This window comes from Mastomys coucha, unplaced genomic scaffold (genome assembly GCF_008632895.1).
Source record: "Mastomys coucha isolate ucsf_1 unplaced genomic scaffold, UCSF_Mcou_1 pScaffold22, whole genome shotgun sequence".
NCBI classification, from domain to species: domain Eukaryota; kingdom Metazoa; phylum Chordata; class Mammalia; order Rodentia; family Muridae; genus Mastomys; species Mastomys coucha.
This window is the reverse complement of record NW_022196905.1, coordinates 140,598,033-140,620,956: the sequence shown is the minus strand read 5'-3', so window position 1 is coordinate 140,620,956 and position 22,924 is coordinate 140,598,033. Positions and strand designations below refer to the sequence as shown.

Sequence of the window (22,924 nt, the reverse complement as noted above, 5' to 3'; positions counted from 1 at the left end):
GGCCTATCAGTACTGATCCCTCAGCTCTTGAACTGCTCTAGAATGTTTTTAAAGGGATGGCTTCAGATTTTGAGAAAATATCTGTTAGCTCTAAAAAGGAGGAACCAAGGGTAAGAGAGTAGAACAGGGCTGTCTGTAGAACTACCTGTCCCCTGTGCTACAGGCCTAGACAGCTGACCAGAGTACACACCTCAGTCTAAGCCATCACCCCAGAACCCAGACGTCAATAATAAGTCACCGGGAAGAGTTATGCAGAAGCACGTTTTAAAATTACAACAAAAGACCCTTGGTGAGTTTGAAAAATATAGCTTACACCATACATTGATTTATGAAAAATAAATTTATTACATAACACCTTGTTTTTAACAATGTTCAATTTTTTTTATTCAGAATACTTGTGTCATTCATGTAAAATAGTTTGATACAGTACGTTGTATGTTATAGCTTTTTATTTTCCCCTCAAAAGTTCTAAGGCTCTCCTACTCCCTCTCCTTTGCTGAAGTAAGGGCACCCTAAAAATGTGCGAACAACCTTTTAAAAAGAAGGTTAACTGAAGAAAACTGTAATAGCACTACACTAGGCAGCTTCAAATCAGGAGAAGAGTGTGGGCGGGCGGGCTGACTAACGCCGGGCCTCATGCCTCGAAGAGGTCGCCATGCCTCATGGAGGTCGCCACTCATGCTTTTGTAATCAGAGAGCATGCTCACAAATCAGCAACACCAACGAGGAAAAGAAAACACTGTCTGCGACAGTCATTTCAGTTTGCTGAACCAACAGGCTTATATCAATGACAACATATTTAATTACTATCAAATAGCAGCTTTAAGACCAGTCAAGTCATAGGTTGAAAATAAAAACAAACCTCTAAGTTGGAAATTAATCTTTGGGAGTTCTGAAGCCTGTCAGTAGAAACTATGTGGTTCTTTTGGACTTTCAAAACAATCCAAGCAATAGTCTTGGTCATAAAACACTGATTTATGTAGAAGATGAATCAACCCACTGATAAGACACTAAAAAGAAAGGTGTACCAAAATAATGTTTAAAGTCTTGGTTATTTTGTTAACATAATCTGTGTTTCAAGTACCAGTTAAACCTTGCGTCTGTGTGTACTATTGGTCAGATAATGCTGTTACACTTTAAGTCACCACACACGAGGACAAATGCTCGCCCTAGCACATTTCACAGCTTCAACTGCTACAGACTGTCACTGACAACTATGCTTGGTCAGTCTGAACCATGTCAAGTAAACTATGGAAGTAGCAAACCCACAACACAACTGTGCTAGCACTTTCATTTCAAGTCTAACTCCAAACTTAGGTACAACCTGGAAGCTACCACCCCAATCTGTGACAACTGGTGGAACTCGGCTACTGGACGTTGTGTAAATGTGGTTGTACAGTACATTCGCATGGCCCACACCAGGTTCCCGCAGTGCCGCAGCCAGTCCTGCAGCATGAGCAACAGTGCACTGACAGACTCCAGCACAGTTCAGTACCGATGTGTCTGATGTGAGTACTGTGGAGGCTGCTGGGAGGTAGCTGAGTATCCCATGCTGCTCTGGGGCTGTGATGTGCTTGGTCCAGGGTTGGGATAAGCAGCATGTGGATTGGAACGCTGGAAAGAAGAAGAGGGAAAAACGTGATTCAGGGGCTTCTGGAGGTAGCTTGGACCCACGCCATCAAGGCTCATAGGGAAGGGAATCTTGTTCCAAGGAAGCAAAGATGTAAAAGTTTCTGCAAGGCACTAGCTTTAGAATTAAAATAATAAAAACAAATAAACAGCAACAAACCCCACAACTGGCCCACACAAAGCAGAACAGAGCAGAAGCGAGCAAAGCTCCCAAGTCTTCCAACACTAGCTCTCTTTAGGAGGTAAGAATTAGGACAGAAAGGTGATGATTACACGCTGGGGAATTCTGACTAAATCTTGGGACATGAGCATAAGGCACTTAGTTTGTATATCCAGAGTCCACATAAAAGCTGGTAGGCGGGATGGAGAAATGGCTCAGTGGTTAAGAGCACTGACTGCTCTTCCAGAGGTCCTGAGTTCAATTCCCAGCAACCACATGGTGGCTCACAACCATCTGTAATGGGATCTGATGCCCTCTTCTGGTGTGTCTGAAGACAGCAACAGTATACCTACATACATGAGATAAATAAATAAATCTTTAACAAGAACAACAAAAAAAGCTGGTAGGCATGGTGGCCCTCTGTAATCCCAGCACTTGGGAGGAAGAGACACAATCTTCAGGGGAAGCTGGCTGGCTAAAGGAGCTGACATATGCAAGCTCCAGATCCAGAGTAAGACACTGCTTCAGTGAATCAGGGAGAGAATAAAGAAATAGTTCAAGGAAGATACCTGATATCAACTTAGGACCTGCACACACACACACACACACATGTATACCACATATACAAACACATACATCCTTCATGAGCTGCATTCCCCCATGGAAGGGCATTTACTGCTCTGTGAATGACAGCAAGAATGTCAATGAGGACAAGAACAAAATAAAAATTCCTAGCACTCTCCGAGCAGGGCTTCCACAAGCCACCAAGGTCAGAACACACAGCCATTCAGTCTTCCCACAGCTTCACCTTCTAATTACTGTTTTCACTCTGCTAATGTCAATTCTGTCTGCAAGGAATTTCTGTTCTACCTTCCTTACCACACTTAAGACATGGAGAACATCCAGGTCTCTTATTCAAGGCTGAACAGAAGTAAGTGGAATGTGAGAGCCTGTGGCCTTGATCACTCTTCTACAGTGCTCAGAAACAAAAGCAGCCACTGGCTAAGTACAAGGCACACATGCTTAAGCTGATTTACCAATTTCATTTTATAGCTGAGGAACACTGAAGCCAAGTGTTTTTGCTTCATTTCACATGTGTACATGAGAGTGTGAGTATGTGAAGGCCAGAGGGTGATGTTGATTGCTCTCTACTTTACACAGATGCAAGGTCTCTCAACTGAACCTAGAGCTCACTGACTTGACTAGGATCCTGTCATTGTCTTTGAAATGATTGGACCAATAGGGTACCAGATGGGCCACCATCTAAGCACTTACATGGGTGCTGGGGTCTGAATGCTCCTGGTGGAGGGACTTTACCTGCTGCACTGTCTCCCAAACCCAGCGGATATGCTATAAAATGCCACAGGTCTCAAGTTAATGGATGGCCAAACTTGGACTTTTTACTCTAAGTCTGTCCTGAAAGCTGATCCCGTTCTACTCTTCCATGTCTATAGACTTCCATACCTGTACCATTCCATGCCGATGTATCTTTCCAGGAACACTAATGCTACTGTAGACCACACTTTGCAACAGATCCTTTAGAAACCCCAGAACAGCGGGTGAGTAGGAGACACTTGCAGTACCTGATAGTCGGAGGTCATGATGAGTCCACCTGAGGTAGTGGTCGGAGGGACAACTCTCACTTTTTTCAAGGGGGGCCCCTGCGCATGGCCGCTGTCCTGGTTCCCTGGATGGCCAGTTCCATTAGTGTGGTTATTGCCCTGCTGCTGCTGCTGGTTCTTCTCAATTGGTTAAACAGAAAACAGTTCAACTCAGGAGGAGAACAAAAACTGGCTGCATCCCAGAGGCCCCAAAGGTCATGAAGAAGGCACTACCAACTATACTTTAATACTTACTTTGTCTCCTTTCTCATCAGGCTCTTCTTCTGTTAAAAATTCTCTTTTGGGATAAGGGATCTGACAACCGGCGAAAACACTATTCACAAGAAAAAAGAAGAGAGCTGTCTCACGGGTTGCCTGGTATTTAGGTGACTCACTGTCACTCTCTAAGAAGACAGGACTGTGTTTCCATAGTTACAGAGATATAAGCATCTTTCATGTGAGTCTGATGCAAAGAATCCTTTAGCCAGTGACACTGCAGTAGGTGGTCCAAAGGTCCTTCCTTCACTGTGTAACCTCATCAATGATCACCAACAGACAGCTCTCTCATTAGTGCAGCCAAAACATCTACCACAGTGTTTTATCTGCCCTTCCACGGTTAAAACAAAGGATGATAAAGAGAAGGTAAACTTATTTAGGACTGCTACTCCAGAATATCAGAACCCTTGACTGCAGGCAGCCCAACAAAATCCTAGCAAGTAGAAGGAGCCATAGCTCTACAAAGAGCCCATCACTGAGTAAATGGATTGATTACTGGTGAAATTAATCCATTTCAGCAATGCCTCTTAACCACAAAACCAAAAATAATATTAAAGTAGGAAAAAACCTCCATTTCTTCAGGTCCCTCAGAGGCACAGCAACTTAGTGTGACAAGGAGAGGAAGCATACTTAAAGATGTCAGTGCACAGGAAGCCAGCAGATCTGCCACTTACTCTGATGTGGGAAGTGGGTCTTCTAGGAAGTAGGGGTCCTGCATGGCCTGCTCTGAGGTAATTCGCTTTATTGGGTCCATAGTGAGCAACTTCTGAAGCTGAAATCACACAAGTCAGAAATATTCAGGGCATGTTCCCACAGAAACATCAGTGCCTACCCCAAACCCTGACTCAGAACTTATTGGTTGAGGGTACTAAGCAGGTCAGTTCACCTCTTTATAACCATATCTCTCCAGATGGAGAATGAAAACACTACCAATTACTATAACTTGTTTTCAGTATTAAATGAATATCTGGTAAGCAATTGTGATGGTTCTTTAGAAAGAACCCTAAGTGTGACTATTGTAGCTACACTGAGCTCATCCCTGCCACATCCAGAGATGCCATACTAGTGTGAAAATGCAGCACCTTTGAATCAAATGCCATCTGCAATGTTTGTTTTCCCCCACCTTCCCCTTTTCTCCCAGCCCCCTCCAAGACATGGTTTCTCTGTGTATTAGCCCTGGCTCTCCTGGAACTCAGAGATCCATCTGCCTCCCTCCCAAGCGCTGGGATTAAAGGTGTGCACCACCACTGCTCTCCAAGAATATTTATTCCCAATGTGATGTTAACAGACACCTGAACAATGGCTTCCTGCTCAGACCTGTAGACTTCAGAGTGCAGCACAACTGCTGCAAGGCTAAGAGCAGAGTCCTGCTCCCACAGTCTGACAGATAGAGCTCAGCCCTGAGCCCACAGCCTGGCACATAGAGAGCTGAGCCCCGATCCCAGAGTCAGACAGACAGACAGACAGATGTGAATAGGAATCTAAGGACTTGTGTTTCCAACAAGTTCCCAGTTGGTGTCTGTGTTGCTGGACTGGGATTGGTTTGAAGAGTAATAAACTAGTAAACAAAGATTTAAGGAATGATGACTCGTAGAGGATAAAAGGTCATACAAATATCTTTAAAATGCAGAGATAGAAGGACTCATTTAAGATACCAACACTTTCAATAAAATCAGACAGAGCTGGGGTACGGCCTGAAAGTAAAGTAGACAGAGGGTACACATGACGTCCTGTGGTTAAGGCCCAGAATTAAAGAAATTATATTTATTTTTTTAAAGATTTATTTATTTATTATATATAAGTACACTGTAGTTGTCTTCAGACACACCAGATGTCATTACAGGTGGCTGTGAGCCATCATGTGGTTGCTGGGATTTGAATTCATGACCTCTGGAAGAGCATTCAGTGCTTAGCCGTTGAGCCATCTCTCCAGCCCAAAACTTAAATCAACAAATAAGCTGTAAGGATAGTGTCATGGTTTGAATATGCTTGGCCCAGGGAGTGGCCCTATTTGGAGGTATGACCTTGTTGGAGTAGGTGCGTCACTGTGGGCTTTAAGACCCTCATCCTAGCTGCCTGGAAGTCAGTTTTATGCTAGCAGCCTTCAGATGAAGAGGTAGAACGAACTCTAAGCTCCTGCACCATGCCTGCCTGGATGTTGCCATGCTCCTGCTTTGATGATAATGGACTGAACCTGTAAGCCAGCCCCAATTAAATGTTGTCCTTTATAAGAGTTGCCTTGGCCATGGATGGCATCTGTTCACAGTAGTAAACCCTGACTAAGACAAATGGTCTCTTGGATTCTGCTGCTCTCAGACTGAAGGAAGGCATGGGCCTGTGGGATAGGCATGGCAATCCCAATAATGCCTTTTGACCAGTATTTTGTTAGGATTAATAAGTCTTAGATCATGAAGGATCCAACTTAATTTCCCAATTTGAGTCCTGTTGCAAAAATATTTGAATAAATCACTATCATATATTATATATGATGTGGTAATGTGGCAAGTTAAGTGCTGTCTTGCAAAATAAAACAGCCAGAGGATGGCAGAGAAGCAGAAACAGTGGAGGGAAAGAGAAAGCATAAGGCAGGATCAGAAGAGCTCACTGCCCAGTGGTTTAGCTGCTATGAGGCAAAGGGTGGTCTTCCAAGTCAAGGAATTCTCAGCTAAGACTACAACGGATTATATTTTAAGACTCTTAGGCCAAGTGAAATGCATGCTTGCCTAACCCTCTTTGGATATATTATAGCCCTTCTGTATAATTGGAGACATAATTGGAGAAGCATTCTCAGTTGCAGTCTCACAAAGGGCAGTTATAAATCAAGTGAGCAATGGCCAGCCGAGTGCAACCACCCTGTGGTGCACCAGCCTGCAGAGCCTAGCCTGCTCTGTTTACATGACCACATGCCAGCTCTCCAGAACAAGGAGGAAGCAAAGAACTTTCAAGACTCAAGTTTATGAGGTAACTTGGGAGCTAAAATTTTACAAACCATCTTTAGGTAGATGACAGCATAAACTAGGTATATTATTGTTCAGGGTGACTATCTAGCGTGAACAAGGCTTTATTTAGATTTTATTCCCAGAAATGCACAAAAACAACTAAAATGGAAAGCAAGGTAGATGTGGTTTCCCAGTGGCAGGAACGCTTTCTGTTGGTACTTTCTGTAACTTTCTCTTGGTACATTTTGTATCTTTTAGACATCCCTCCGAGAGATGCAGAAGTTCCCAGCAAGCTGTTGTGTCAGGCTGACTCACCAAGTGGAATGCTTTACTATCAGGTTTAACTTTATGCTTTTCCATATACTTGATAAGGCTGCAATTGGTATACCTGAAAGAGAAACACCAGGAAACATCCACATTAGATCAGAGCTGAATTGTGCTTTGGCTGATAGCTTCCCACACACACTGCTTTGATCATAACCACACATCAACTATGTTCTGAGCAGCATAAAATAGCAGCATTAAGCTAACTTTATACTTCATTCAATATCCATCCTAGTCTTTGGATGCTTGTTTTCTGAGGTTTCATGAAGCTTAAGCTGGCCTCCGCTCTGTGTAGTGTGACCCTGAACTTCTGACCCTCCTGCCTCCATGGGAGAGGGCTGGGATTATGGGTACACACCACTACACCCAGTTATAATAATGACTTGCTGATTTTTTTTCTCTTGAGGCAGGGTGTCATGTATACCAGGCTGATCTGAAACTTACTACAGAGCTGAGCATGGCCTTGAACACCTAATGCTACTTGTTAGGGTTGCAGGCATGCATTACCAACCCCAGTAGGGGATTTCAAGGTGCTGGGGAGTCAAACCCAGGGCTTCATGCATTCTAACACATACTCTACCAACGGAGCCAGATTCCCAGCCCCACTAGTCTCTCCTGAGTGGGTACTCATAACGAAATTCAAGACAACTTTATGAACACATCTTGGGGGCATTTTCCCCACAGAAATTATTTTAAATAATGTTTGTGCCAAAGGTTTAACTTAGCCTTACCAGTAAGGTTGACATTATCTTGTCGTGTGTAAGTATTGGACTCTGCTTACCCTTGGCCTTGTACCTAACTAAATAAAGTGAAACATTCACTTTTTTCTAATTTAAACTTGTTTTCAGCTGTATATACTTTAAATGGGTACACAAGTAGCCATAAGCAAGGTTTGTAATTTTTTTTTTAATTTCTTTGGCTTCCCACTAATATCTGGCTTCCAGAAAGTAGTAAATATGGAAAGAAATGAGATGATTTTCCCTCATCAGCTGCTAACAAGAGCAACCTCTCTGTTATTTTATTGTCTTACAAAATGAGAAATAACATCAAACAGTATTTAGAAGTAAGTAAAACTCTTCAGTAACCCTAAATGAGTGCCGTGGCATGCTGAACATTTAATTTTATTTTAACTATTCTGGAAAAGTTAAAATCACAAAGGGTCCATTTTCTTTCCAACTTACGTATTTCTTCTGAAATCTTTCATTAATGTTGAATGTTCAGGCATCTTTTTTATATCTTCCCAATCTTTATCTGTGAAATACATTAATAAGTGTTTATGTTGCCTAGGCTCCTGGTCTCAAGAATGCTAACAAAGCTTACTTTACTTTGAGAGCTTTCTAAAACTGGCTCTCACAAGAGTGCTTAGGTTGTGGCTACACCCTGTTGCCTTCTGGCTCCATCAAGTGCCGGCCTGCCCTTGCTACTCTGTCCCACTAAAACTTGCCAGTATCTGTTCTATCACTAGCAGGAAAAAAAAATCACAAATAAATATTTGTTATTAAATGGTCCTATTTACATTAGTAAACCCACTTGTTTTTCCTCATTCATCAAATTTCTTGGTTCTGCCAGCAAGCAGTCTTTTTAACTGAGAAATCTAGGCTCTCTCTTTTCCCTGACTGGCTCGACACACTTGTCTGGGTGGCAGGCAGCCCTCCTTTTTCACATGCCTAAAGCTCCTCCTGACATTAGCACGGCAAATGGTGGGACACAGCTTGGATGCTGCTGTCTTGGCTACTCTTAGTATTACTGCTCAACACCATGTGAGGGATGGAGACAAGAAAAACTGCTTCAGGTAGTCGGGGCTGCAGAAGTACTGAGAACACATGCTAGCTCAGCTGCCTCTCAGAAGTTGCCAGTGGTGAAACCAGGGGTCTGTTAGGTGCACAGCACTATACCAACAGCTGAAAGCACTGGCCATCTATCTTCACAGACATCAACCAGTATAAACTAAATATAGACTTCAACTTTAGAATGGTATTTTTTCCTCAACTACTTATTTGCTCCAGTTTCTCTGCTTTGCCAATGTTTCAGGCTAAAAACCTTAAGGTAACCACTTAGTTTTCCCTCAATTATATACTTCTTTTTAAAGGTTATGTATTTGTCCATTCTTTTCCTTCCTTATTGTGTCCTTATGGCTGTGGTATTGTTCTATGTAGCTGGTTTCTGACTTCAGTTAGCCCACTCTAACTGAGTTGTTAATGCTCCACAGCCACACTAACCTTTCTTAAGCAGAGCACAAGCCCTGTCTACGATTCAAGTGTCTACTATGGATCCTCGCTGGCTGCTGTTTGCTTTTCTGGCTTCTCATTAACTGAGGCATCTGAACTATTAAACCCACGCTGAGAATCATCCGGACTGTGGTCCTCATGGCTTCCAATCCCTGCCATGTCTCCTTCCCATGGGCCTCAGAAATAGTGAATGAACTTGGATCTAAGAAGGAAGAAGTATTTCCTTTAGCCACTCAAACCATGTCTACTTTTAAAAACACATAGACAATGTATATGCTTAAGAGGGCAAGAATCAATGTCTATCTGCCTGCTTGCCTGCCTCTGTCTGTCTGTCTGTCTGTCTGTCTGTCTGTCTGTCTGTCTGAGACAGGGCCTCTCTATTATGTTATTCTGACTGTCCTGGAACTTGCTATACATACCAGGCTGGCTTGAACTCACAGAGATACACCTGTTGCTGCCTCAGAAAAGTGCTGAAATTAAAGGTGTGGCTACCACACCCAGCTCCTTGTATTTCATTCAAGACGGTAGCACGTAATGAGTAAATAACATTCTTATCCCAATAAGGTCTTCCCAAAAATACTGGGCCATTCTGGAGAAGGCAAGCCTGTGTAGTCGTTCTGAATTTGCTGATAACTCATAATCCTACAAGGAAAGGGGGGACTCTATCTGTGTTAAGCTGTGATGACCTTAGAAGCAGTCCCAATAGGACACAGTGTTAGTCACGTGATTGACTGGCCACCATCTTGAGATGCTTTCTTCACACTTGCACTATTCTGGACCCCTGGGCAGTTTCTAAGGCTGGTGAATCACTGGTCTGTGCTACAATTAGGACCTGGGATACAGCAGGAGAGATGCTAACTCCAGAGAGGTGAGTACCCATACATTTTCTCTCTGCTGTAAAATCCATGGCTGTGATTTTCATTCACACCCTGGCTCCTTTAGCAAGACATTAAAAAAATAGTGACAAACGAGGAAGCAGAAGTGCGGTTCCTCCACAAGATGTGGCTCTGCACAGCGCTCTGCCTAACCAGAGCCTTCAGCTTCTGCATTCAAGCAGCTGGCAGCTATGACATGTGCTGCCAGAAAAAAAAACAACAACAAAAAAAAACCTTCCACTGCTTTTGTTTTAGTTTACACTGGCAGGAACAAAAGGCCTCAAGTTAACCCAGCTATTGCAAGGTCTCATCATTTCAAATACCAAACAACAAAACAAAACAGCAAACCAAAAGGAAAACAAACAAAAACCTCACTGAATTCAGAAAACTCCTAAGTATTTTAATGTTGATATTTGAATTCTGTGAATTTTGCTATTTCTGTGATTCACTGAAAAAAATCAAAGTCATAAAAACAAAGAATCATGTAATACAAGCTTTCATAAGCCTAAACCACAACCTTTCCAAAGAAGATAGCAAACAACAAAAGCAAGTGTGTACCTGCAGGGAATCCCATTACATTGAATATTCTGTCCAGCTGGTCATGGTGATAAGGATTACTAGTTTTGATGTCCTCTTGTCGACAGTGAAATATTGGTTCTGACGTTAGTAGTTCTGCAAATATACACCCTATAGCCCAAATATCTTTAAAAGAAAAAGAAAAGAAAAACAAAAAAACAGAAAAGAGAAAATAAAAAGGAAAAAGGAAAGGAAAAAGAAAAAGGAGGAAAATAAAGTGCTTCTTTCCAAAAGAAAATGCATTTTTACTTCAATGGGGAGTGCTCTCTGTTTCTTGCACATTAATGGTAATCCCTGGGCAAGTAAACTGCTAAATACCACAGGACACATAAATACCCCCCACCCACCAAACTTTCATTGCTGTGATATCTCATCCACCCAGTGACTTTATAGAAGTCTCTGTTTATTTTCTGAATCTGGGTGAGTTTTAAATGCTTAAACATTATCATAACTACAGTCTGCATATAGAACATGGGAACCACAAACAAATGAAACCAAACCAAAACAAACACAAAATTCATAGAACCCTTGAAATTGGGCACTTGCCAGAATACAGGAACATTTTTCATGATAAAATAATTTTATCTTGTTTATTTACCTGTTAATTTTCAAGTCTATTAACTATCTTCCGTCCTAGTGCTAACAAGAAAGATATGTATTCTATTTCATCGCTTCATGCTAAGGCAGCATCATCGCTTTTACAAAGCTAAGTGGAACACAGGAAGTAACAAAAAAAAATCTTCAAAATGGGTATAGAGGCTATAAATTAGTAACAGTTATTTACAGTAGACAAACTGCAAAGTAAATTTCTTTCTCTCACAAGACATGTTCACTTTCATTCACACCAAGTTTGTGTTCAACAGAACTATTAACAGAGGCATGACCTGCCTAATACTCAGAGCATGAAGCTGAAAATGTCCCACTGTTATGTTTGGCACACAGCCTGTCAGCAGGTACTGCCTCCCTTATAGAGTGCTGTGCAACAGCAGATGCTCAACAAGTGCTTTCTGAATGGCTTACACAAAACCTGGGGCAAATGGGAAAACCACAAAACCCACAAGGACAAATTACAAAAGGCATCCTTTTACTGAGGCTTACTCAGGCATCTGAGAAACTATGGCTCAAACAAGAAGTGAGAAAAAAAAGTGTTAGGAGAATTTCTGAACTTCAGTACTGAAATATATTTATCACAATTATGATTTTTTATATTTTCATGTATAAAATTCTCACTGGATATGTAAATTATCATATTTACATTTTAGAGTGACAAGTTCATCTACTTATATAAAGATTCATAATTTAAGAAGACTGATTTTTTTTAATCAAATAATTTTCTCATCTCAGAAAACCAAGATGATCAATAATATCCTTTCATTGGGGGAGGAGAGATGTCCTTTCTTTTGGTTTTTCAAAACAGGGATTTTCTGTGTATCCCTGGCTGCCTTGGAACTCACTTTATAGACCATGCTGGCTTCAATTCAGAGATCTACCTGCCTCTGCCTTCCTAGTGCTGGGATTAAAGGTGTGCACCAGCACTGTCCAGCTAAGACAATACTGTCACATGGGGATACCTTTATCAAGAAACAGGTAGGCTATTTTGTTTTAGTGAAAGGGTACACAGGAAAGCTACTGCATATAAATGTAATCTCTGACCATCTTAACCACTGCATGGGTAGGCAAGCTAAGGATTAAAAAATGGGCAATGAATCATTTGCATTTTAAAAACTCAACTTACAATATACTCAAAAGATACTACAATGATTCAATGGTTAGTTACTGAAGAATGGAGTAGTTTCTCCATGACAGCATGACAGGTGTTCCCTCTTGAAGGAAAAGCACAGCAGTCGACTGACCCAACCCTGATCATTTCTAACTTACAACTTCCTTCTGTCTCTTGTATGCAACAAATTTCTACCTTTCACCCTCACGATCTTGATTTAGTCACCAATCACAAATTCTAGTCAGATGGTTGGGTATTTATATTCCCTAAAACTTCCTAATTCTTTCCAAGAAGGTGTTTCTCTTCCTTGATCATATGTTTGAAAACAAGCTAAATTCATGGGAGACTCTTCCCTGTTTACCTTCCTGCCTAACTCCTTCCCATTTCTCAAACATGCAGCAGCCATGTGTAGCTAATCAGATGAAGTAATTGTCGCCTGACACCCTAAGGAAGGGAGGAGGATTTGTTAAACACTGTTTAACCAATAGTGCTGATCCTGATAAAAAGATTGAGTGTCTGTCCTTTCCCTGTTTTCCCTCAAACTCCCAACCAGTGCACACTGAACACCTGGAGGGTGAGCACTGCTCAATCCGCACTCCAGGAAGACTTTGAAGATAGCTCTAGTCACAGCTCTCTGGGAACTCCTTTAGCATCCTCCCAACACCAAACACAACTAAAACCCCAGACACCCAGGTCTCTGTCTCCTAGATAACACGCTCACTAGCCCATTATCCTCTCTCTTTGGTTTAATGATTCAGCTTCCAGTGCTGTCCAAATGGACAAATGGCAACAACAATGAAGTAGGTGTGCAGTGGATGGGCCCATGGCAGTTCATCAAAGCCAGGTGTTTCCTGCACGCACAGTTCTAGCCCGATCTGTTGACCCAGCAGCGGACCCCTGCAGAATGGCATTGTGAGGATGGACACACGTACGTGCTCCAGGTGCTTTGATGTTTAACTCCAAGGGCAGTATAGCTGCTCACACAGCAGCTGCCAGACAGCAAAGTCTAAACGCTAGACAGAGAGTTCTCAGCAAGAACCTTCAAATGGTGTGGGGAATATGAGTGCTTTACCAGCCGCAAAGGCGAACCACAGACATAAGGGGCAGGAATGAAACTCAAGTACAAACTAGAACTGAAGTTTTCCTTACACTATCTCATTCTTATTTAAAAATACTGAAAATGTCAAGTTCATAACCTCTCAGATACAAAAACCAGCTAAGAAATGTACCTATGTTAACAGTTCCTGTGGACTAGAGGACCCGGCAGCAGTGAGGGTACAGTTCCCAGGGCCCACTGCTACTCTCCTTGCTCAAGAACTAAGTCCTTCTGTGCACGTGTCCCTACTTTCTTCTCATGCAGATTGTAAACTCTTAGGAACAAGGTTCAGAATTTGATTGCATATTAAAGTTATCACACTAGCCACCTATTTATGTATAAATGAGGAAGAAGGAGAGAGAGATAAATATGAAGTTAAACCTGCACTCTTCTGTGTCAGATGACTGTTAAAGCTGCTGGACTGTAGACTGAGGAACAGAGAGTCTCAGGTGCTCATGGGATTCACTTCATAATCACTCCATGAACTATACAGTGTTGTAAGATCTTACCAAAAGTAACAATGCTCTGAAATATCATATTCTTTATAATAAAAATAACTCATTAACTGAGAAAGCCATCTTCAATTTGTTTAAGAGTATTTTCAAAAAAATATTCAAATGTGTTTAGCAACAGCACATATTCAGAAACAGTATATATATATATATATATATATATATATATATATATATATATATGTTAAAGAAAGGTTTATTGGGAACCAAGGACTAAGTTCAGGGGAGTCATCATGGGGGAGCAGAAAGAAAGAGTGTACACACAGAGAAAGAGGAGAAGAGCCTGGTTTTTAAAAAGTTAATATTTTGGAATAATTTTAGACTTATACAAAGCTGTCAAGAGATTTTCCACATCTGACTTATGTTTATAATTGTTTTTCTATGAAAAAAAGTGTGAGCTCAAAGCAGATAAGAACATTATTGAACAAAGTTTTTGCCAAGTAAAAACCCAGGATGGATTCAAGATTAACTCAGAGGATGACAGCAAGCATCCTACCTTTTCCATCTGGAGAGTGGAAAAGGCTTCGCAGAAATATGAGCAAAATCTTAACAAATATAAATGCCTAGTTTTAGACAACATACGTTCCCCATGCCAACAGAGACTAGGCATTAGCGGGCTGTGGTGAACAACAGGAAGGTGAGTTCAGTCTGTTGGATTCTAGATATAGCTTGGAGCACTGCAGACAAGGTAAGGATGTGATGTGTGAGCAAGATTACCCCAGATGGCATTAGCACAGATGGCTTCCTCCAGGAAACTCTCTGTGGGGAGGCAGTATTCTGACTAAAGTCTGAATGAAAAGGAGAGAGGGAGGTAGTGTAAAGACGAGTTCTATACCGATGCTACAAATGTTCCCGGTCCACGGAAGGCAGATGGAATAATGCATAAAAGGCCTTAGTCTATGGCATGGTGGCTAAGCAGCACTGTCCTACAAAACTGCGGACATGCCAAACCAGGAAGGACTGTTGTCTCAATACCTAGCTGACCCTTCTCCCCATTTTCTACCAATGTTCTCAGCTGACTGATACAGAACAACTGGGCCAAAAGCCAGGAGATTCTCACATCTGACTGGCCTCAGAACACAGACTTGCCCATTCAGGCATATGGTTCTCCCTGGGGATGACAGCTGACTGTTGGAGAACTTCAAAGTGTAATAAGCAACCTACATATCCCATGATCCAACACAGAGTTCCCAGGTGGCTTTTGTAACTTAATTCTTAAATACAAATAGAGAAACTAGGGATCACCTAATTAATTAAGGGACCTTACAACACAGATGAGAAATGACACACATGGAAAACAGAGCCGAGAAAGAAAACACAGGTTCTTTCCTCAGGTTGCCAGGGAGACGGCTGCCATGCAGACTGAGAGGGTGCTTACTAAAGCAAGAAGAGGGGCTTGCTGGAGGAGTGGCAAGAAGACGCTTCCTCATTGCGACAAGAACATCGGTCTGTGCTTCAAGACCCCAAAGAGGTCATGGAAGGCACCTACCCAGACAAGAAAGTCCTTCACTGGCAACCTCTCCACCCGACGGTAGATCCTTTCAGATATGGTGACCAAGATGAAGATGCAGAGGCCCGGACTTCCTGCTACATTTACAAGTAAAATTGCTTCCAGAACCATCACAAGAAGATGTCTGTGAACTTGTAGTATGCCCCTCAGTCCGTCCATGATCGAGCTCCCAAGATGGACATGCAGGCAAGCAAGACAAATGCATGGCCCTGAGCAAGACAATGAACTTCAGTGTGCTCGAGGTTTCAGGGTTACTGGCCTGAGGTTCCAGAAGCTTTGAAAGGCCCATGGCTGACTCCCCAGAACACAGTATCTTCCAACCTAACACATAAGAAAAGACCAGGCAGGTAATAACTCTGGGTGCACAACAAACTACAAACAAGTGCTGTAATCCTTGTTTTCAAAGATATTGGCAAAGCTTTTCTTTCCATAAATCAATACAAGAGGCCACAAAAGTCATGGGTAAACAAGGAGCTCCTGAGAAAGCCAGAAAAGCATCAGAAGAAAAAGCATAGTGGAAAACACCAAGAGGCCCAGGATCACATAGCAGCACATTCCAGAAGAAAGGAACGGGAAACTTTGAGAGGAGGTCAAAGAACCATATACCTTAAGAACTGTCCAGAGACAACAGATGGGTGCAGAATGACTGTGTGCAAGAAAAAAAACAAACTCGCTATAAAATGTGGAAATGAGAAATAAGTAGCATTTGTTTTCAGGAAGGGATGAGCCTAAGTGACCCACAGTAACCTGAGAAGACTGATCTGAGAGCTAATTAGCCACACTACTACCTAAAGGCAAAGAAGTATCAGAGCACAACTCTAAGCCACCATGTAAATAACCGTCTTTCCCAGAAATACTACAAATCAGACAGTAAGATGCTCTTCCAAAGAAAGCCACAGGAGGAGAAAATAAAAGACACAATTATGGGATGCAGAAAGTACAACAGCCTAGAAGAATAAAAAGGAAAACACTGGAGGAGTAGGGGATGAGGTGGGAGTGGGGCAGGCCTGGGTTACCTGTCACAAAAGTGGTTACAGGCCTCTAGGTCATCAGCATAAAAGGAGAGGACTTACAGCAACACTCACCCCAGTAAAATGAAGCAGAAAAAGATATTAGTCATGGGGAAGTAGCAGAAAAGTCTGCAGATGAGTCTCATTCACTGTGCCATGTAAGTTAGCTACTAACAACTTGAATGGCAGCCAGCAGAGGGCCTGAGAAAGAGTGGCTATGTTGCGACACCACTAACATGGCTGACAATGGGATGTGAGGAAACGGTAGTGCCATGCTCCTAACTTTGAAAAAGTTCTAACTCCTCAAGTTTGCATATTTTCTTTCTTTAATTTTTGAGGTATCGTCTAGATGTTATCATTTCTTTTGGTGGCAGAAGGAACATTTGTATGAAATTCTAGAACTAAATTTTTAGTTTTCTCTTTTCATATAAAATTAATTTTTTTTTTTTTTTACTCAAAACATTCTGAACCTCTTTTGTAAAGAGATGTACAATTTTGTGCTCTCAGGTGCTAATGTGTATATATAGATAGTGGAATTCTGGGGTTTTGTTTTTATAATTTTCTAATACTTGATTTAAACATGTACAAAAATATCTCTTTCACAGAAAAAAATTTTAAAGTCCTGTAATTTTAATTAGCCCTACTCACCAATTGCTTTGGTATAATGTCGTGCTCCGAGGAGTAATTCTGGAGCTCGGTACCAGAATGTTACAACCACTGGATCCAAATCTGCTAAAGGCTTCAAAGGTGAATTAAATAATCGGGCAAAGCCCATGTCAGCTGTAAAAACAACAACAAAGCCACATAAGTCAACAGATAGGTCTATTTTGCATATGTAGTCTCATCTGCCAGTGTTGTTTCTAAGAATGTGTGCAAATCAGGGAGAGGAGGATAACGCTTTCCCACTTTTACTGACTGAAATGTAGAAACACTTGAGATCAGTCCCTCAGTTCTTGAACTGACAGCTCTTGTCAGATCTCCAGATAAGCTGCTGCTCTGGCAGACTTCTTTCAGAGGGCCACAGCTCTGGGCTTGGGATAGGTTTGGCACTAAGCTATACTTCACCTATTAGCACTTAGGTACAACAGAGTGGATTCCACTGTCTGCATCAACAAGCCTGTTCACTGTGGTCATCAGAGAGACTACAGAGTATTGTAATACTATTTTCCTCCTTGACTTGGCCAGAGTTTCACTAACTTAAAAGATGGTACTTTTTAAGTTGAAAAGGCTATTTATTTCACTTCTATGTTTCTTCAGACGAGACAGAAGTTCAAAAAAAAAAAAAAAAATTCACAAAACTAGGCCTCCAAGATGACACCAAAAAGTTCTTGGCATGAGTACCATACCATCAAACTACTTGGTTATGGCTTTTGCACTGCTAATCCATAATCTTGGAGGCTTCATCTCTGTATGGCTTCACATGCAGTCACTACACACAAATACAAGATGACCCACATCTACCACCCACTGGGAGATGCCAAGATTCAAGACCATCTGAAAAATTTAATTCTATTCTAACATTATGTTATTAGATATAAAATGTTTTGCCTGCATGTATGCCTGCACATCAGTAAAGGGCACAAGGTCTCATTACAGATGGTTGTAAAACACCACATGGTTGATGGGAATTGAAATCAGGACCTCTGGAAGAGCAGCCAGTGCTCTTAATCCCCAAAGACATATTGTAACCTCCAGCACATATTCTAACATTTTTAATGAAGTAGATTTACCTTTAATTGACTTAATTATGGGGGGAGAAAACCCAAATTTTGGCAAAAAAACCCCAAAAACCTTGAATCATTTTATCAAATATTTCCTTTGAAATGTGAATACTTGATGATGTAGTACCACCCAAAACTCCCAACATCACACACAATTATACAAAAGTGAAATTCTAAAGGAGATCTTAAATGTACAGTTATTCTAAAAGCAGATGGTGGAGGACATACATAAAATTGCTCTTTGACTCTGCCCAGTCTAATCTGCATTCCCAGAACTACCATTTGAATCTGACACTGTGACAGCAGATGGAAGAGATCCCTTCAGAAGCTCATGTAAGGCCACAAGCATTTGGTGGCCCCAGGATGAACACTGACAGGGTCAAACGTCAACGCCAGTCAGTGGTTCAGAGTACAACGTGGATCACATGTTCTCACAACTAAGAATCTGTAAAGTTTGTATCATAAAAGAAAACAGTTTATTTAAAAGTGGACCATGAGCTTGGGGGAACTGGTAAAGGAGGCTGGGCAAGAGGTGAAGAAGAGCCAAGGTTTACTGGGCTGGTGAGGAGGCATATAGCTACAGGAGCCTCTACTTCAGCAGTTCTCACTCAACCTGTGGGTTGCAACCCCTTTTGGGTTGAAAAACCCTTTCACAGAAGTTGCCTAAGACCATTGGAAAACACAAATATTCACACTACAATTTACAACAGTATCAAAATTATAGTTATAAAGTAGCAATGAAAATAATTTCATGGCTGGAGGTCCCTATAACATGAGGAACTGTGTTAAAGAGTTGCAGCATCAGGAAGGCTGAGAACCACTGCTCTACTTTTTGTCAAAGATTGCAAGAGAAACTACCGTTAATTGTGTTCTGTGTTCTTATGACTCTGTATCTTAATTACACTAATTTATAACTTAATTACACGCCTTCCACTCCCATACCAAACAAACTGAATATATGTGACAAGCACTGTTTAGGAAAACGACAATGGAAGAAGCAGCAGTTAGTGTAAAGTTTGCTGTCCTGACCCACTGTCACCCTGGAGAAATCTGACGTGGAGGACAGCACAGAGCACCAAGGTGCATTGCCATGAATGCCTTTGCCCTTAGGCAAGACCAGGGTCAGCCCTGCATGCCCAGAGCTGTGCATGCTGCAGCTTAGGACTCACGCCTTGGTCAGCTTCTCAGCTGGAGGACTGACAGCAGTGCTTTTTCTCATTGACCCGGCAACGGAGACTGACAGGAGAATCAAATGGCCTCCTTCTGTCTAGGAGGAGACAAGCCTGGCCTCAGAGGAGGAAAGAAGCCACCAGCTCCAAGGGCTGTTTAACCAAGTCAGATGGCTGGAGGAAGCCTGCCTGTGTGGCTTATTATAACTACAGCAGTTTGTTCTCTAAGGATTGTCTGATATATGGGGGAAGGTTTTCCCTTTTATGTACACTCTTTTGGAATGTTTTGACATTCAGAACTACAGATATGTGCATATTGATACAGAAAACAGTAATACAGCTATCTACAACAATTTCAAAGTTATACTGAACTGTGACTTATCATAGATATAACATACCAATTTTTACTCTTCCTCGCTCAGGACCTTCACCCATAACTAAAATATTAGCAGGTTTCTGTGGAAACAAAAAAAATTTTTTTTCAATAGACAGCAGTAGTTTTCCTTTAAATAGACAAATATGTTAGTTAATATATATCTACTTAAAAAATGCTTTTCCTCAAAAATTAAATACAGGAACCCACAGAAGAAACTGCATGTGTATACAAGCAAAGCCACACACAGGCCTCATTACAGACAGATAGCTGAGGCCCTTAATCAATAGGTCTTTACTGTGGAGCATTAAAAACTTACAATGCCAAGGCCCCCTCCACCTCTACTCCCCTCTCTCTCGACAGGGTCTCATGATGCAGCCTGACTGTCCTAGAACTCACTATGTAGACCACAGCAGCCCTTCATGATGCAGCATGACTGTCCTGGAACTCACTGTGTAGATCACAGCAGCCCTGAGTTCCCAGATCTGCTGGACTCTACATTCTAACACTACTCACTCTGTAGCTCTGCCTAGCCTAGAACTTGAAATGTACACAGGCTGGATTTGAAATTTCGATGACTCTCTGCATGTCCTCCTGAATGCTGGGATTCTAGCAAGAGCCACCAGGTCTGACATGTTTTCAATTATATAAAACAGTCTCAGAGTTTAAGGAAAAATTAATCTCCACAGCTCATTTAATACAAAGTAGCAAATTAATTACAGGCAAATATTTACCTGGTACTCTTTTTTGGAAGCCATAAGATAAACACCTATGTTTAACATAAAGAAATCCAGTATGGTCTTTTTCTAAATAAGTTAGCATAGTGATAGTAATTTTATACTAATATACTAACAATAATTCTGAGATTTCTTTAGTTTTAAATAAAAGGGAAGATAATGTTTAAGAGACTTTTGTCAAAGTGGAATTTTAGTTTTAAGCTCTAAAAACCAGACCAGATTGCTACCTAGAGCCTGCTAAAAGTGGCACTTAATCCATTAGCATCTGAGGGCTGTCCTCTAGGGAAGAGGAGGGAAGCTGCGTCTGCTTCCCCTTCAATCTTATCCTTCTACCCTTCCAAATGACACAGCTTCAGTTGTACCAATCTGGATGCTAAAGAGAAGTGAGACTGGATTAGGGTGCATCTCAAACATTAAATAACTTTAAAAATCAAAGGAGAGGTTTTTATGAAAGCTGTTTAAAGTGGCAACCACTTCACAGGCTTCTACAGCTCTCACTGGAGATGGCTCCAGGCAGTGCCTACAGTAGACTGATCAATTAACTCCAAAGGTTGAAATTAATCCTTTTTTTAAGAAGCCTCCCTCCCCCCTAAAGCCCACAAACCAGATGCTATTGCTGAAATGGCAGGCCATGACACCAGAGATTACAGATTCCTAGTTTCTAAGATGAGGCAACTCAGCATGAGAAAGCAGACAACCGGGAGGTAGGTACAGGGCAGAGTCTACTGCCTACACTGACCCCTCCTGACAGTCTCCTAAACCACAGTCTACCGCAGAGTTCCTGATTCAGTGCCTCCCGTCATCACCACCACCATCGCCATCACCATATTTTGTTCAACAATAAAATTCTGAGCTCTTTTATCATGATCACATTCTTGACCAGGGCAGCTGGTACCGTGCAACAAGTGACAGCAATCCTAACAATGTACCTGTGAGCTTGAGGCTATGATTCAACCCAGAGAGGTAGAACTGTTTTCCTACACTGCAGTAATCCATCAACACTAGGTGGGTCTCTGTGGAGTCAGGCAGTGATTGCATACAGTGAGGGAAATGGTTCTAAGCCTCATGATGTATGTCTTTTCCATCAAAACCATCTTCTGTGCCATTGCTAGGGTTGTCTTTCTAAAAGACAAATGTGATTATGTCACCTCTGTTTCTGGGATCTGCTACAGTAGCACAGATACTACGTGAAAATTAGGAGAAACAGAACACAAAATGATGCAGACTGAGATTAGAACCAGGTGGTTCCAGGTGGTCCTAGTTTTAAATAGGATCTTGTGTCCTGGGCTGTCCTCAAATTCCTTATATAGCTGAGGATATTATATCCTAACCCCCTCCTTTCACAACACCAGGTTTAGGTGGTAGTGGGCATGAAACCAGGACATTGTGCAACCTGGACAAGCACACTTACAAACTGAGTTACATCCCAACCACAGACTAGGTTTTTTAAAGAGTTTTTGCGAATAAGGTTTAGAAGAACAAGTGTTAAAGTAACATGGATCGTTTTCTCAAAAACTCCTAGCTAATTCTGTGTTATTTCCATTAAAACATCCCTGCAATGGCTGGAGGGATGGCTCTGTAGTTAAGAGAACTGGCCTGTGAACAGGAAGGCTGGGGCTTAGACTCTGGCACCCACAAAGCAAGTTGGGTGTCTCTACTCCAAGAGGGCAGAGACAGGAGGGTGGCTTCTATCCTACCTATCCAAGAGCAAGCCTCAGGTTCAGTGAGACCCTGCCTCAAAGGACAGATGGAGAATGACAGGTGAGGACACCTGCCACTCTCTGCTGGCCTCCCTTGAGAGCTTGTGCTCTCTCTCTCTCCCTATATACACTCACACATGCACATACAAACAAACAAATACACATGCACACACACACTCTGGTATACATGACACCTGTGAGACAAGTTTCTACCATATACATGCTCCACTCCTTGGTGTCTCCTCTTGGGTAGACCATGACCTCTTTAACTCTAATAGCTGTGTCATGCCCCAAGGGATTTTTCCTGGGTGTTAACTGATAAAATTAAAATTTCCTTCTGTTTCCTCACTGATTGAAATAACAACAACAACAACAACAACAACAAAAAACATTGTGAATGCAAACGATTCAAGCTATAATGTCACACAGAATCTAAGTCTTTTTTACTGCTCTCCCTCTACCCACAACAAATCCTACTAGTGTTTCTACAGATACAAGCAGATGAACTGCTTTGGTTTGATGAAGCAGAGCATGCTCCTGGTCAACTCTTAACAATTATGTCCCTACTGTGCAAAAGCACCATCCCAACTATAGTTCCTCAACAACCCTAAACAAGTATGCCTCCATCTGGCAAAAGGAGAATCACAGCTAGTCTCCTGTGGTTTAAAGTGAAATGGGGAGACTTCTCTCCTTAAACATTTTCATACCCATGCAGCAGACCCTCAAAGCCACCAGATGGGAGCACTGGCCTAGCCTGGCATCAAGCAA

General features: G+C 41.8%; 1 protein-coding gene across 11 annotated transcripts in view; it reads right to left on the bottom strand.

Moving 5' to 3' along the window:
- Positions 1-321: 321 nt before the first annotated feature.
- Positions 322-22,924, bottom strand: part of Cdk8 (cyclin dependent kinase 8) — a 71,248-nt gene continuing 48,645 nt past the window's right edge. For 7 of the 11 annotated variants that reach the window (XM_031338742.1, XM_031338737.1, XM_031338733.1 and 4 more), the window contains 9 exons: positions 19,745-19,802; positions 17,105-17,236; positions 10,591-10,734; positions 8,111-8,180; positions 6,921-6,993; positions 4,341-4,438; positions 3,646-3,724; positions 3,373-3,531; positions 322-1,614 (listed from right to left, as the gene is read on the bottom strand). In XM_031338742.1, the coding sequence (XP_031194602.1) occupies positions 1,489-1,614; positions 3,373-3,531; positions 3,646-3,724; positions 4,341-4,438; positions 6,921-6,993; positions 8,111-8,180; positions 10,591-10,734; positions 17,105-17,236; positions 19,745-19,802 (939 nt within the window). In that variant the 3' untranslated portion in view covers positions 322-1,488. The remainder of the gene's footprint in view (positions 1,615-3,372; positions 3,532-3,645; positions 3,725-4,340; positions 4,439-6,920; positions 6,994-8,110; positions 8,181-10,590; positions 10,735-17,104; positions 17,237-19,744; positions 19,803-22,924) is intronic. The other 4 variants (XM_031338734.1, XM_031338735.1, XM_031338736.1 and 1 more) reach the window with 4 other exon arrangements.